General features: G+C 30.5%; 1 protein-coding gene across 2 annotated transcripts in view; it reads right to left on the bottom strand.

Annotated features, from left to right (window-relative positions):
* The window catches only part of LOC129911426 (furin-like protease 2), a 280,911-nt gene that overhangs the window by 66,019 nt on the left and 199,683 nt on the right, over positions 1–15,209 (bottom strand). For both annotated transcript variants that reach the window (XM_055989229.1, XM_055989230.1), the window contains exons 9-11: positions 10,595–11,749; positions 7,576–7,763; positions 7,327–7,483 (exon numbers count right to left, since the gene is read on the bottom strand). In XM_055989229.1, the coding sequence (XP_055845204.1) occupies positions 7,327–7,483; positions 7,576–7,763; positions 10,595–11,749 (1,500 nt within the window). The remainder of the gene's footprint in view (positions 1–7,326; positions 7,484–7,575; positions 7,764–10,594; positions 11,750–15,209) is intronic.

Raw genomic sequence — 15,209 nt, 5'->3', positions numbered from 1 at the left:
AACTGTTGTAGATGTAATAAAGAGAAATTCTAAAAAAAAATTGACGAAATTTTCACACCCCTAGCCACGCCCACTTTTGTAAATGATTATTTATATCTAAAAAAACGGCGTGCAAATGGTGCAATCAAATTTAGGAAATTTGATTATCTAGATGAGTGTAAAAATAAAAAAATAGTTTCGACCCTTTCCGCCCCTTGCCACGCCTACTTTTGTATATGATTGTTTATACCTTAAAAACGGTTTGCACCATTTGCACCAAATTTAGGAAATTTGATTACCTAGATGAGTTAAAAAAATATAAAATAGTTTTGACCCTCTCCGCCATCCGCCACGCCCACTTTAGTGGCTAAACGCTTGCAAATTTTCCTTTTTCGTCTTTGACGACGTTTCTAAATGTACCTAGTGTTTGTGTCTTCCACGACTAGTTCCCCTTCATCAAGAGGGGATACATTATGCAGATATGTTAAAATGCTATCAGGAAGTGCAAGTCTATTTGTAAGATTAGCTTCATGATGCTTCTCGACGAAAGCATGAACATTGTTCCCATCCTCGAGGTTTGATTCAAAAAACTTAATTTGTATTTTAGATCATTTTTAAATTTATGGAGCATTTTTTATCTTCAATTGATACAGAATAATTTTATTTACATATTCAATTCGTGATTTTTTTTTATAAAAAAATCCATTTTTATAAATTTTTAAATTTTATAAAGATTTGATTTTGTCCTAGAAATGTTGAAAATTTTTCAGGTTAGCATAAAACTTTACATTTCCGCAAAGTAAAATATTAATACAGTGTAACGACACTAAAAATGTTACTATACTTTGCTAAAATTAATTTATAAACATAACCAAAATGGAAAAGAGCTTTAAAAAGCTGTTTTTTATGCATTGCAATAAAATCTCGAGCTATCACAATGACTAAAATTTTTTTCAGTGCTTTTGAAAGTCCCGCTAATCCCCCAAAATGAGCAAAACAAAATTAAAAACAGCCAAAAACAGTAATTTAACATATGCTTGACCAGCTCCATAGCTTAGAAGATCAATATTGCATTTTTGTTTTTTTTAATTTTTGTCCACTAGTCAACGCACTGTGCGACGTGGTGACATGGCGACAAGGCGACGACATGGTGACATTGCGACATGGCGACATGGTGAAAAGCCGAAATGTCGACAAGGCGACATGGCAACAAGGCGACATGGCGGCAAGGCGACTAGGTTTAGGCAAAAAGAAATTCTTCCTTATTCATTTCTTTTTTTTAATAAGGCTTAAGATGCTATCTATTGCGTAATAATTACAGAGTTGAAATTAATTTTATTTCCTAACGCATTCTTCGAATATCACTTTTAAAAATATAATTCGTTCAAATTTGCCTTGATCACTAATTCTCTTTAATTTTTTTGTTAAAAAATCAATGATATCTTGAAACAAAATCACGTAGCCCCAGGATAAAAGTATACTCTTTTACTATGTGTCGTTTAGACTCTTGCATGCTTCAGGCAATGTGATTGGCTTTATTGTCCATGCAAAGATGAAGAAATCTCACAGTCTATTGGAACGTATACATTCTGTATCAACAAAAGGGATTCTTGTTTTATATATTCTCCCCGTCCGGGAATCTATAGCAATTCCTGTGAAAATATTCAGCCGCTCAGTGTTCGTTTTTTTTTATATATTTTTGAAAGGATTTTTTTTCTCGCATGCTATTTCAAAATGATATAATTTTTTATCACCATATAACCCAGACTGTATAGAGTTTGAGTTCCCCTTTCACAATCTCTGGAGGTTTTTCATTTTTTTTTCTTGCGTTTACTTTCTATGGAAGAAAATCGTCTAAACGTATGCATATCCTTTGGCTCTTTGGTTCAATCCTCTATATACCCTAACTATGACTGGCTTAGTTATACGATTGCATTTGAATGTATAGATGGCGTGCATGTTCATACTACTTTCTATACAATGTTTGTAGGAATTACTGTATGAAGAATGAACCAAATCGCATGCACGGATTTTATTCAGGATTCTGTGCATATCATAACCTCATTTCCTCTCCATACACAACACAAACTAACACACAGACAAATCCCTGCCTTCCTGAATAGTTTCGCGCTTAGAACACACAAGTCTCGCACTTTGGAATCCTATATCCTAAGAACCAAAGAAAACTACCCGACATTCTCAAACTGAAATGCATGTTAAGGATTTTTTTTTACTTTTCTTCGAGATAAGAAACTATTCCAAGAAAATCTAGTTACTTTACTTTGCGCGGCAGGGACAAAGGGAACCGGATGTGTAATTTGATTAAAATGGAACTTTTTATATTTATTTATTTTTTTTTTTATTTTTTTATCTTATCTATTCAGCGTTTTTTTTTTTCTTGACGTGCATTCATTGGGAAATTGAGGAGAATTCTGTCCTGAAAATGAATGTTCTAGAAGATGAATATTGAAGTTCACTTTGTGGGTTCATAAATAGAATAATGAAGGAATGTACTTTTCTTAAAATTTGAACTCGCACTCAAGGGGTTAGGAATACCATAATATTGTTAAGATATCACACTGAGGTTAATCTTAAGAAAAAATTCAAAAGAGAATACCCTAGTGTGTGCATCTAAAATCAAATTAGGAAAAAAGATTCCACATTCATGTTGTGCATCTTATAAGAAAAAAATGCACGACTGGATCACACGAACTTGCTCTTAGACTTCAAGTTACTTAAATTTTTAAGACTTATTATATAGAAATTTGGGAAATATAGGTAGGTACTATATAGGTACGAACAAAAAAAAAAAAAAAAAATCTGAAATCAAATTGCCCTCCAAAACAAGTATGCAGTTTGGATTGATATATTAAGATGCATTTTTGGAAAAAAAAATTTCAAATCGTTAGAGCCGTTTTTTTTATACCTAACTATTTTTTTTAAATAATTTTTTTTGGAAAAAAAGTTTTGAAATAAAATTGGTACGCCATTTTGTATAGATCACTTATCAATATCTAAAAACAAAATTTCAAAAAAATTCAATATCCCGTTTTTGAAAATTGGATTTAAAAAAAAAAAGTTTTTAATTTTTTTTTTTAAATCCAATTTTTTCGACAAATATTTTTTTTTCTACTTTTCATTAAAAAAAAGTAAAATTATTTTTTTTATAGCCATTGTTCAACGGTTATAACTCTTTTTTAATAGTAATGTGTAAGAAGAATCACAACAAAAACATTACTGTTAAAAAAAGAGCCAAGTTCTCCTATGTTGAAATTATGCTAGCACAAAAAGTACTGAAATGTAAAAGTGTACAAAGTTCTAAAGCTTGGCTTTAAATTTGTATGAATAAAATTTTGGTGGTTAACTTGGCAATTTAACTTTAAATTACCGATTTTTAAAGCTATTTGAAAAATTGCCAAGTAAACAACCAAAATTTTATTTATACAAATTTAAAGCCAAGCTTTAGAACTTTGTACACTTTTACATTTCAGTACTTTTTGTGCTAGCATAATTTCAACATAGGAGAACTTGTCTTTTTTTTTAACAGTAATGTTTTTGTTGTGATTTCACTTCTTTTTGCAAGGTTTTGCTGTAGAAATTAAAATCTCTATAATTGATGAAAATTCAGATAAAATGGGCGGTTACCACGCCCCTTGTCTAAAATTCTCAAATTTTAATTTTTTTCTTTTGTAATAACTACCAGATCTACCATTTTACCAAGTTTCAAGATTCTACGATAATCAGAAGTGCTCTAAAATATTTGATGTAAATTAAGTGAAAATGGGCGGTTACCACGCCCCCTGGCGAAAATTCTCAAATTAAAAATTTTTTTCTTTGTATAAACTACCAGTTCTACCATTTTACTAAGTTTCAAGATTCTACGATAATCAGAAGTGCTCTAAAATATTTGATGTAAATTAAGCGAAAATGGGCGGTTACCACGCCCCCTAGCTGAAATTCTCAGATTTAAAATTTTTTCCTTTGTATAAACTACCAGCTCTACCATTCTACTTAATTTCAAGATTCTACGATAGTCAGAAGTGCTCTATAATAATTGATGAAAATTCGGCGAAAATGGGAGGTTACCACGCCCCCTGAATTGAAAATCTCAAATTTTCGATTTTTTCCTTTGTATACACCACAAGTCCTATCACCATGTAAAATTTCAAGTTTCTACGATAGCGGGAAGTTCTCCATAATTTTGATGATCTGTCAGTGAGTCAGTGAGTCAGTGAGTCAATGAGTCAGTGAGTCAATGAGTCAGTTACGGTTTTCGCGATTTTTGAAGTCCTATATCTCAGAAACTACTCATCGTAAGAAGCTGAAATTTTGTGAGGAATTTAAGTTCGGCCAGCTCAACAAATGTAGCAAGTTTGAGATTTCTGGCATATTTGGTGTGGAAGTTAGAGGGGGGTCGAAAATGGCCTGAGTTGTTTCCTGTAAATAAGGGTGTAGTGCCAAAGTTGCTAGAGAACTTGGCTGGGCACTACCGTGCCCCTTGATTATTGTAAAATATGACTGATTAAAAAAACTGATGGAATCCATGCATTTGTGGCAGCAATGTGAAAAACTTAAGATTTTACAGTTAAAATAATTTATTAAATTAATAGGCTTTCTTTGCACTTTGGTACCAATAACTTAATAGTAACTCTCGATTTGATAAATACTTTTACCAATCTGCAATCCCCTTTGGACGCGCATATTTTTTAAAAAGTTGGCCACCTACGTTCCTATAGATTTTTTATATAGGTACCACAGGTGTTTGAAATTTTTTTCACATTTTGCATCGAAAAACAAATTTCAAAATTTTTTTAAAGAAAAGATGCAACAGTTATAAAAACTTTTAACTTTTTATGTAGTGAATTATTGTAGAAAATTATAAAAATAAGAAATTTATAAAATTCATTCATTCGTGGTTGTGGTTAAAGAAAACGTAAGATGATGAAATTAAAAGTACACTGAACGAAAAAAAGCTAATATTTTCTAAACTGGTTGCGATAGAAACTTTTTCTTTTCGGTTTCAGAACAGTCAAAAGTGCACCTGTCAGCCATTTCAGGCTTATCCATTTTCTACCGGACACCCTGTATAAAAAAATTGATATAATAAGAAAAGAAAAAAAGGTAGGACATTTTGTTTAGTTTTTTTTCATTTATGATTGGATTCAAAAAGTAATTCAGTTTTTCTACAAAACATATACATAGATATAAATATGTGAGTTCTTAATCTTTAGCTTAAGTACATTACTTTAAAATTTATTATCTTATAAATGTTTTAACAAGAAAGTTAACAAAAGCACACAACCTGTTTTCTTGTGACGTTATCACGTAAAATTATCGTCCGTAAACCGGCGAGCTAAGGATAGAGCTGGCTGGCGAAGCTTGTTGGTTGAGGCCCAAATCCACAGCGGATTGTAGCCGCCTTACGGCGCTGGTCACCCTAAGTAAGTAAGTAAACCGACTTTACTGACAACCATTTTTTTTTAACTTGGAACTTAAAATGCCAGTATTTGTAACCTATCAGGTTCTATTCAACTTACATTTATTTTGTATTGTTTGATAGCTATGACAATCCTATGGTTTGACCTACGCTTCTTTCAGTATGATACTTTGATTATGTTAATACAGAGTATAATAATATCAATATTATTCTCTTTTCAGAATATTTTGTTGTGTTCTTTATAATTTTTGACCACCAACAAACAACGCTTCAACGGTTACAATTTTTTAACAAATATTTGTAGATTTTTATTTGACGATTATTAGATTTTTTTTTGTTTTGTGATGCTATGTTGCTTTATGTTAAATTATTTGAAAAACTTCCACCGAGGTAGGATTTGAACAAGGAATCAAACAACTGCCAGCCTGACGTATTAAACATTGCACCACTGCTACTAGTTTATGGACTTAACTTGAAACGACTTATGTTTGTTTATTCGGTTTCTTTCCCCTTCTTTTTGGAACTCTATTTGTAATAATTTCTGAAAACTGATTCTTATTGAACTAAATCCTTATTTCTTTAGCACGAAATTAAGGTTAACAGAGAAATTTTGATCAACTAAGAAGATGCTTTTGATGATCAGTTTTTTAGTTTGTTAGGCTCTTCCATAGAAAGCGTCGATGTAGCTGAGGAAAAATTAATGAAAGACTTTGGTTCAAACTGGGAAACTTAAAGTAATATCAGACCCTCTAATTCGGGTTCCTCAAATACCAAACTGAGAAATTCAATAAAATACTTGGGTCTCCTACTATTACCACAATCATATTGCTTTGTAAACGCTCCTTACTAATTTTTCCATACCTAAAAAATTTTGTAATACACATTTTTAAATCCCGCCTAGTATTCTAAGTTACATTTAAAATAAAAAAAGAAAAAAGGGTGGTTCAAAGAATTATGTTCACCAATATATTTTTCAATTAGACTAAATACAGCTGTCATCAGTACACTGCTTTGCATACATTTTCTAAACGATAAGAGCTATTTTAAATTCTTCCTCGAAAATGAAACATCAAAATTTACTTCAAAAAGTTCAATAATTCCCTGACGACATGTTTAAGATTTATGCAGTTTAATATATTTTCCAGTTAATTATATAGTCCCCAAAGTGATATGTAGCTATTTCCATTTCCATGCTGTGTAGCATGATGACGCATTTTGTCATTACTATATTCCTTTGTGCACCACTCAGGCATCCAAGGACTATTTGGCCTACATTAGATCCATCATCAGGAGAGGCAACCTTTTATACCAAACATATGTAGGTACAGAAGCAGCTGGGCTGGTGCTTGTGCTTGTGCTTTTGCTGCAGCCCAACAGAGAGAAGATAATTTAAATTAATTTTCACTGTAAGCTACAAGCAAACTGAAACTCTCAACTTAACACACACACTCTCATATAAAACACACACACATTTAAATTCGACAAAATACCTTGTGAACATCGATCATCAAAATTAAATTTGCTTCACTCGTGCATGCTCCTTCATCATGGGTATGGCCCATGAGTAAGGACATTCTCAAGGAATTTCATAACCATTCCCCATAAAATTCACGACCTTATTCAATGTAGCTACTATAAATGTGTATGTAAGCCACATGTTAGTTCGTATATATATGCAAAAATGTCCTTAAGTAATTTTCACCATAGAATTTAACATTGTGTCAGAAACATACGTTATAACCTGCGAGCCTGAGAATATACTTGACATTTTGGATGCTCTTGAGGTCGGAACGGACGAACGGTCCGTTGAATTAAATTTTCCCTCCCTATTATTATACATTAATTCCCATATACCAATACTCTATGGTCGCGGCGCATTTGTCAATAAATTAATAATTGTTCGCACTTACTTGTAATCTTCAGTCTCATAGGTGTGAAGTGGACAAGCCGAATAGCATTTGTGTTCGTGCATAACCAAATGATGGTCGCAACTGGTACAATAATCGGGTCTATCCTGACATGAAGCGCAATTAGCTTCGCATGGGACACAAGTTTTGTTGTCGTAATCTGGTTTTGCGAGAGAAATTATTTAGACATATTCAAGTAGTGTATTGTGAAATTTGATGATAGGCATAGACATGTTGAACACAGAAACTTACTTTCATAGTAACCATCAGGACACAATTGTAGACAGACAGCCAAATCGGTAACGTGTAAATGGGCTGGAGCACACGTCAAGCAGCTGTCTTGTCCAGCGCCAGCGCATGTTTCGCAAGACTCATGACATGGCCAACAAACACCTCCTTGATTGGGGAAACTTCGTGGTGGGCAACGGCTAACACAGGTGCTGAAAATTACAAATAAATGGATTTAGAATTTATGTTTTTTAAATGAAATTTGATTAAAATTTTAGTTGATTCAAATTTAAAATGCGAAGTAAAAAATTTTTGAAAGGAAATATTTGCGAAATTGCAATTCGAAGTAATTTAAGAAATTTTTATTTTTTTTATTTTGCAAAGAAAAATAATTTCAATGAAAAAATAGATTTCTAAAACTGCGAATTATTGCATTTTCAAAAACACATTTGCAAAAAAGTGTTCTTAATTTATGATATTTTTTTTTAAATGATTGTTTTTTTTAGGACCAAGTGCAATCTAAGAACTCAAAATGTGAACATGAAGACCGTAAGAGGAAGATTGATGAAAAACACGCAAAATAAAGTTACTTTTGCAATGATTGCAAAGTTCGTATAAGAGGAATATAGGTAATAATCGCAAACCTCTTTTTTTGCATGAATTTAAACAAAATACAATTCTTTTTTGAAAGTTCGATGATTTCAAAAATCTGCAAAATATAAAAATAAAAGAATTTTGTAAAACTGCGAATTATTGCATAGAAAAAAAATTAATTTGTAGATCGGTGTTTTTTATTTTCCATGATATAACTTATTTTTAAAATTGATTTTAGCATTTCGAGCAAACTCAATGATTTTTTGATAAGCAAATTAAAATTAAAAATTAAAAAATTCGAAAAATCATGGACCAGAGAGAAGGTTTTTTAGACATTTCGTCATTAATGTAATTGATAATCGTATCAAGACTTTCTTTGCTCGTATGAGATCTTTGCAATTTTGCAAGAGTGACATTTTTTCGAAACTTGTCCGCCCAGTCTAGGCAACTTTCGGAAAAAAGTCACTTTTGCGAAGTTGCGAAGATCGCATACGAGCAAAAAAAGAATTCCAAAATTGCGAAATTGAAAAAAAAAAAACATTTTGCAGACCAGTGTTTTTAATTTTTTGTGTTATAACTTAGGAAAATAAAAATTGATGTTAAGTAACCAATAAACACATTTGCTGGGTGGACAACTACTTGCGAAAAGAAGTTACTTTTGCAAAATTGCAAAGTTCGCACTAGAAGAAAATTCTCCTTGAAACCACTTTTTGTTTCTTTACATGCAAAATTAAATTCAAAGATTCCAAAATTTAAATGAAAACTTCACAAATGAAAAAATGCGAAATAGCTGAATGTGAAAAAATCAATATGCAGATTAGTGTCTTCCATTTTGCTTGGTAAATTTCAATATCATGATAGTTTTTTCTTAAGACCAAGTTAATGGGAACATGTAAGGTGTTGTAGAAAATATTCGCAAAATGATTAACCCGAAAACAGATTTAATAAATATGAGCTTTTTGCAACTAATATGCGAAGAACTGCGTAAAATGAACGAAACAAACTTGCAAAAAGGAGTTACCTTCGCAAAATTGCGAATAATAGAAGAAAACTTCTATTTTTCGCATAATAAATTGAAAATAAACTTATTCAAAAATTAATAACCACCTTTTGAGAAATTTAAAGATTAAAACCCTGAAAATTTGCAATTAAAAGAAATTAAAATAAAATTTTAGAAATCCTATTTCCCAATGTATTTTCTTTGTTTCTTTTATGACTTTAAAATTGTTCTATTATGAAGCTTACATATATTAATTAAATGCAATTAAGCAAATCGAAATTTCTAAAATGAAAAAATTAATTTTATGTGTTTTTCTTTGAAAGTTTAATTTTTATAATGCGAATGTAAATTTTAAAAATTTCTAAAATTGCGAAGGTTCGCATTAAGGAATGATTTTCGTGCAAACTACTTTTTATTTTGTTTTGTAAGAAAAAATGTAAAGTTTGACATTTTGAATAAAATATCTGCCAATGAAATGAAAGATTCCAAAATTGCCGATTTTCGAAATATTGCAAAGTTGCATATAAAAAAAAGTTTTTCAAATATTTTAATTTTTTTAAATAACTCTGCGAATTTCAATAAATTTTTAAAAAAAGTATTTTTGGCTGAATTGTGAATATTCGTATACCTATACGAAAAAAGAAAAATTTCGTAAGCCAATTTTTCTCGAATTTCAAAATTGAAAAACAAAAAAATTTCTATATTGTCGTAGCTATTGAAAAGAAATGAAAGACAAATTTTTTGCAAGCATGTAGGTTCTTCGAGTTTTTTTTTTTTTTTAAGTGTGTTAAGTTCGACAATTTTCAGATAAACACAACTTAAATTTGTAAAGTCCTAAACACTTTTGCACTAAAAAAATCGTTTCTCGAATTGCGAAAATTATATAATCCGAGGTCGGTGTGGTTTACAAAATTTGCCAAATAGGAAAAAACAAATTTTGCGACATTGCGAGTATTGGCATTCGAAGTAATATCCAATTCGCAAACTACTTTTCTTATTCCGAATGATACATTATTTTCTCTTAGACTTCTCTTTTCCGAGCCTCATGTTTATAACTGCAAATTTCAATTGGAGAATAGAAACTGCGATATTGCGAATTATAACAAAAATGCTTAACTTAATGAAAAACTTTCGCAAAAAAGCAATCTAAGGAATATTATTTGACAAAAATTTATTTCGCAAACTATTTTTTCTTATTTGCAATGCATTTACATGCAAGAATTGAGCTTTAAAATTCCATGGCTTACGAATTTCTTAAACAAAGACGTATTAGATTTGTTACGAAGCAGTGTGCAAATTTCCTTAGTTTTAAGCTAGGACCTTAAAAAATACTTTCGCAAGCACTTTTTGCATTTCGCGAACTTTAAAATAGATGGTTCAAGTTGCACAAAAAAAAAGGCATGATAAACGAAAATTTTAATTATTTCAAACAAAAGTGCCAATACTCACTTATCAAGTCGGTAGTGTTTACATGCAACGCACTGAGTCGGTCCACGACCATAACATCCCTGCGAATCACACTCTGGATCGCAATCATGCAAAACCAGTTTATTATTCGAATCAGCCATAACATTTTGTCGTTGCGGTGTTGGAATATTATGCCCATCGACTGTGGCAACAGCCTTCTCCGGATTACTTCCAGCTCCAGTGAAAAGATTTTGATAATTCAAATATCCAGCATATTGATCGGTATTGAAGAATCCTCCAGTAGGTTGTCCCAAATCGGAATCAGTGGGAAACACGTATGGATTTAGACCTTGCCCTCTGCGTGATTGATCTTGTAGGTCACCCTTTAGTCGAACAGGCTTTACAGCTGTTCCGTAGAATATCAGCTGCCATTTGGACAATATACCCGGTTGATTAACACGTCTTCGTCCGCCATTTATCACTTGTAAATTCCATCGACCTTCAGCTTTTTCACCCCAGAAATGCACACTCAAGAATGGCCAATCATCAAAGTTGGACTTCACAATATCTCGAGGTCGTTCAAAGAGAAGTGTACTAGTTGTTCCCATTGGTGATGTGAGTAGAATTCGAAGATTTCCACGAGGGAAGAATCTCAAAGTTATCTTACACTGAACATGTTCCAAATAGCGAACTTCATTGATGGTTCCAGCACAACCGTTAACGTCCATATGCGTTTGCAGAGTATATCCATAGCTTCCTTCTATTTTACGATCTTCATTATTTTCTCGAGACTTGCAAATGTGTTGTGGAGGCACCGAAGTCCATTGTTCAGCCAAACTGACCATACCACCAGCATCCATAAGACCATAACCGAATTTGTGACTGTATTTTCGTTTAACTCCGTTTATTATCCAACCACTTTCTTTTTCCAATGGTTCAGGTCGTGAAGTCATTACCACCAAATATTGCATATCTCTCCATGTTAGATTTGGATTTGCTTCCAGAGCTAGAGCACAGATACCAGCTGCTAAAGGAGCTGACGCAGATGTTCCGGTGTGTTCAACGGTGCAAATGTGATCAGGACGTAATCTTCCATCCATATCGACAGTTGCAACACTCTTATCATGACCTGGTGTACCTGAACTGTAGGTTGTCGCTAGTGTTGAGGAGCATTCTTCCAGATACCAGGGTTTGAATCTGAAATAAAAAATGGTACTTATTGTTAGAGTACAGGATTTTTTTTCAGAGAGTTACAGAGATTAAAAATAAATTGTTTAAGAATTTAAAAATGTATGAAACTTTTAAGAAAGAGTGTTACATATTAGAACTTTATCTTAATAGACTAGAAGAAGTTTCATATGATGGTAGCTGACCCATATATTTCCTCAACCCAGAAAAAAACATCCATTTACCAAAAAAAAAGTTCATGGATTTATTTTTGAGTTTAAGTTCCTTTGGCTAAAGAAACCAATTCAAATACTTTAGGTACCTATTTGAAAAAAAAACACCCTGTATGAACTTTTTAAATACTTTGTCAAAAATAAAATTGTTAAAAGGCTTTCGTGTCATAACTGAGTTTTGCAATAAAGCCAAAGTTTTCACCAAAAATTGAAAACCTCAAATTTTAATTCATTTTAAGAGTTTTTATGACCTTTTGGGCTTATAAAATTGGCTCAATGTTCCCCAATCTTATAAACATCCATCTACGACAATTTGCCAAAAAAAAATCGATCTACAAAACATGAAAGTTGATAGAATTTTATAGCTTCGTAGGTTATAATTTATAAAATAATTATGTTGAATTTGATTTAAAAATTATAAAAACACTAGTTTTGACCTAAAAAAAAACCAAATTATTCCAATTTTATAAATAAATTTCAAAATCACTCAAGCAGTTTGTTTTTTGAAATAATTTTTTTTTATGAGAAATAATTTAGAGGCATTTTGCAATAATAAATTGATTTGTCGACACATAAAAACAAAGTTTCAAAAAATGTCATCGATCTGTACGAGTATCTAAAAAATTGATTTTTCTACTACCTAATATTTTTAATTTTTTATGTAAAATTTCAAAAATGTATTCTTGGAAAATTAAGAAAAATTTTAATGTTATGATTACTAAAACACTTCTTTAAATTAAATTTGTTGATATCAATTGGTTATGACAGGCACTGTTAGAAACTTTTAAAAATATTTGTGTTTGACAAGGATTTGGCAATTTACCTACTTAAAACATAGTTTTTAGCATTTTTTATCTAAAACCAATACCTATTAGGACTATGTATATTAAGAAATTTAAAAAAAAAGTACATATTTTTATCATGCCGTTCGTCTGTAAGTCAATTTAATCACATTTCCCCCCTCTAAACGGGTTAACAGATATTCAAATGGTTTTTATGGGAATTTTAGCTTTGTTGGATTTTATCTCGCTTAGAACGTTTTGTAGTTACCTTTCATATAAAATTTTCGAGGTACTGTAATTTCTGTCGACAACGGATCTTATTTTTAACGATCTTATGCGATCTTATGCTAATGAAGAATTTCGAATCTTTTGTTGATAATAGTTTTATTTTCGAAAATTGTTATAACGGTAACTTAATAAGAACCGTGGTTTTATTTAAAACCCAGACCAAATATCTTTGTTATAAATCAAAAATAAAAGTTTCAGAAAATAAATGCATAGATTGATTTTTTTTAAATAAGATTTTTGAAAAATATATTTGTTTAAATGCTAATTTTGAGTGTTGATCAAAAAGTTCTACAAAAAGTCAAAATAATTTTATTTATATTTTTATAAGTACATATACATAATTTTTTACTTGCGATATAGGTACTATAGGGCAAGTTTCGGATTCGTAAAAAAAATCGAACTCGAGATAACAATTTTACATGACATTACGATGATGGAGAATGCCAAAAAAGTGGGTCCGGCAATTCTGTCTGTCTGTCCGTCTGTCTGTCTGTCTGTATGTACCTCGAGCTACAGCCTAAACTATTCCAGTGATTTTGTTCAAACTTGGTAGTTAACAGTTTTGGGTGATTCCCTAGAGGACAAATTCGAATTTTTTTTTTAGGACCAAAACTAACAGTACCTGTCATATAACGGAAATAGAAAAGTTATTTTTTTTCAAAAACGGCTCTAACGATTTTGATTAAAATTTTTGAGTGTAGTATTACACATAAGAGCCAACTTTCGAAATAAAAAAAATATTTTTTTTACCTTTATTAACGGTACCTGTCATAGAACGGTTTTTTTGATTTATGAATATCTCGTTCAAGACCACCCCGATTTCAACGAAAATTTTTATACAAAAGCGTTTAGGTGAAGGTGATATTAAAATTTTAGAAAAATTTCAAAAAACTCATTTTTGGATTTTTAAAAAATATTTCAAATTTTTTTTTTGAAAAATCAATTTTTTGAAAACGGGTTTATGAAAAATTTTGAAATTTCGTTTTTATGCGTAAATAAATTATTTCTTCAAAATGGCATACCAACTTTTTTTTGAAAAATGTTAGAAAATTTTTATATTTAAAAAATTATTTTTTAAAAAAACGGCTCTAACGATTTTCGAACATTTTTTCTAAAAATTCCTTTTTATACAAGAAGTAAACATGCATACTTGGTTTTTTGTGAAAGGTCATTTAAAACGGTATTTAATTAATTATAAAAACAGATTTTATTTTTTTTAATTTCTTGAAAATATCAAATTTTTAATTTTCTTGAATAAAAAGCTTTAACATTAAGTAACTTTAAGCATAAGAGCAAGTACATGCGACCCCAGTCGTGCATTTTATTTTTTATAGAATTTTAAAAACGGGTCCAATTTTTTTTTTTCAAAATATTTATTTAAATAAATAAAATCAAAGTTCCTGAAATTCAACTTAGGATTTTTTTTGCTTTTGATAAATGATTTTTATATATATTTTTTTTACTTCTACATAACACTAAAAAAATTTTTGATAAGAAAAATTTTAACATTTACGCAACTTTAACTCTCATTGCCAGTTTGTTCACACACGCTTATCTTTTAATCAAGAATTATTCCAAGGAAAATCCTTGATTAAAAGTGTAAGTTCATTATTTTTTCTTTGATTAAAAATAACGGTAAACGTAATTTTGAGGAAACTTAAAAATGACTCCTTCTTTTTTTATTGTGTGTGCTTTTTAAAATAAAATGGGGTACATTTTTTTTTTTTTAATTTAATTTCAGAAGTTATTTCAACTATAGCTATGAATGAAAGATAACTAAATACATAAGTAGACGCCACATAGACATGCAATTTATTTGAAAAGTGGTTATAATAAGAAATTGCAATTGGAAGTTTATTTTAGCTTCGGTCAGTCTGTTTGTATGTTCATCTATACAGCCTAAACTACTGAAGCGATTTTCTTCAAACTTGGTAGTTAAGAATTTTGGGAGATATATATTCTAAAAAAGGAATATTTTAAATTTTGTTCTTGAATTAAAATTAAAGCCTCAAAAACGGTTCTAACGATTTTGATTTAACTGAAGGTTGAAGATTTTCAACGAAATTTTTTCTAAGACAGTGTTTTTATGACTAAGTATTTTTTTTTTTATTTAGAAAAAACTTTCAAATTTTGTTCTTATGTTGCAAATAATATTTCTTTTTTAATTTAATTTAATTTTTTTTTACC

The sequence above is a fragment of the Episyrphus balteatus genome, chromosome 2 (assembly GCF_945859705.1).
Source record: "Episyrphus balteatus chromosome 2, idEpiBalt1.1, whole genome shotgun sequence".
Taxonomy (NCBI): domain Eukaryota; kingdom Metazoa; phylum Arthropoda; class Insecta; order Diptera; family Syrphidae; genus Episyrphus; species Episyrphus balteatus.
Note: the sequence above shows the minus strand (reverse complement) of the source record. Positions and strands in the feature narration are given on the sequence as shown.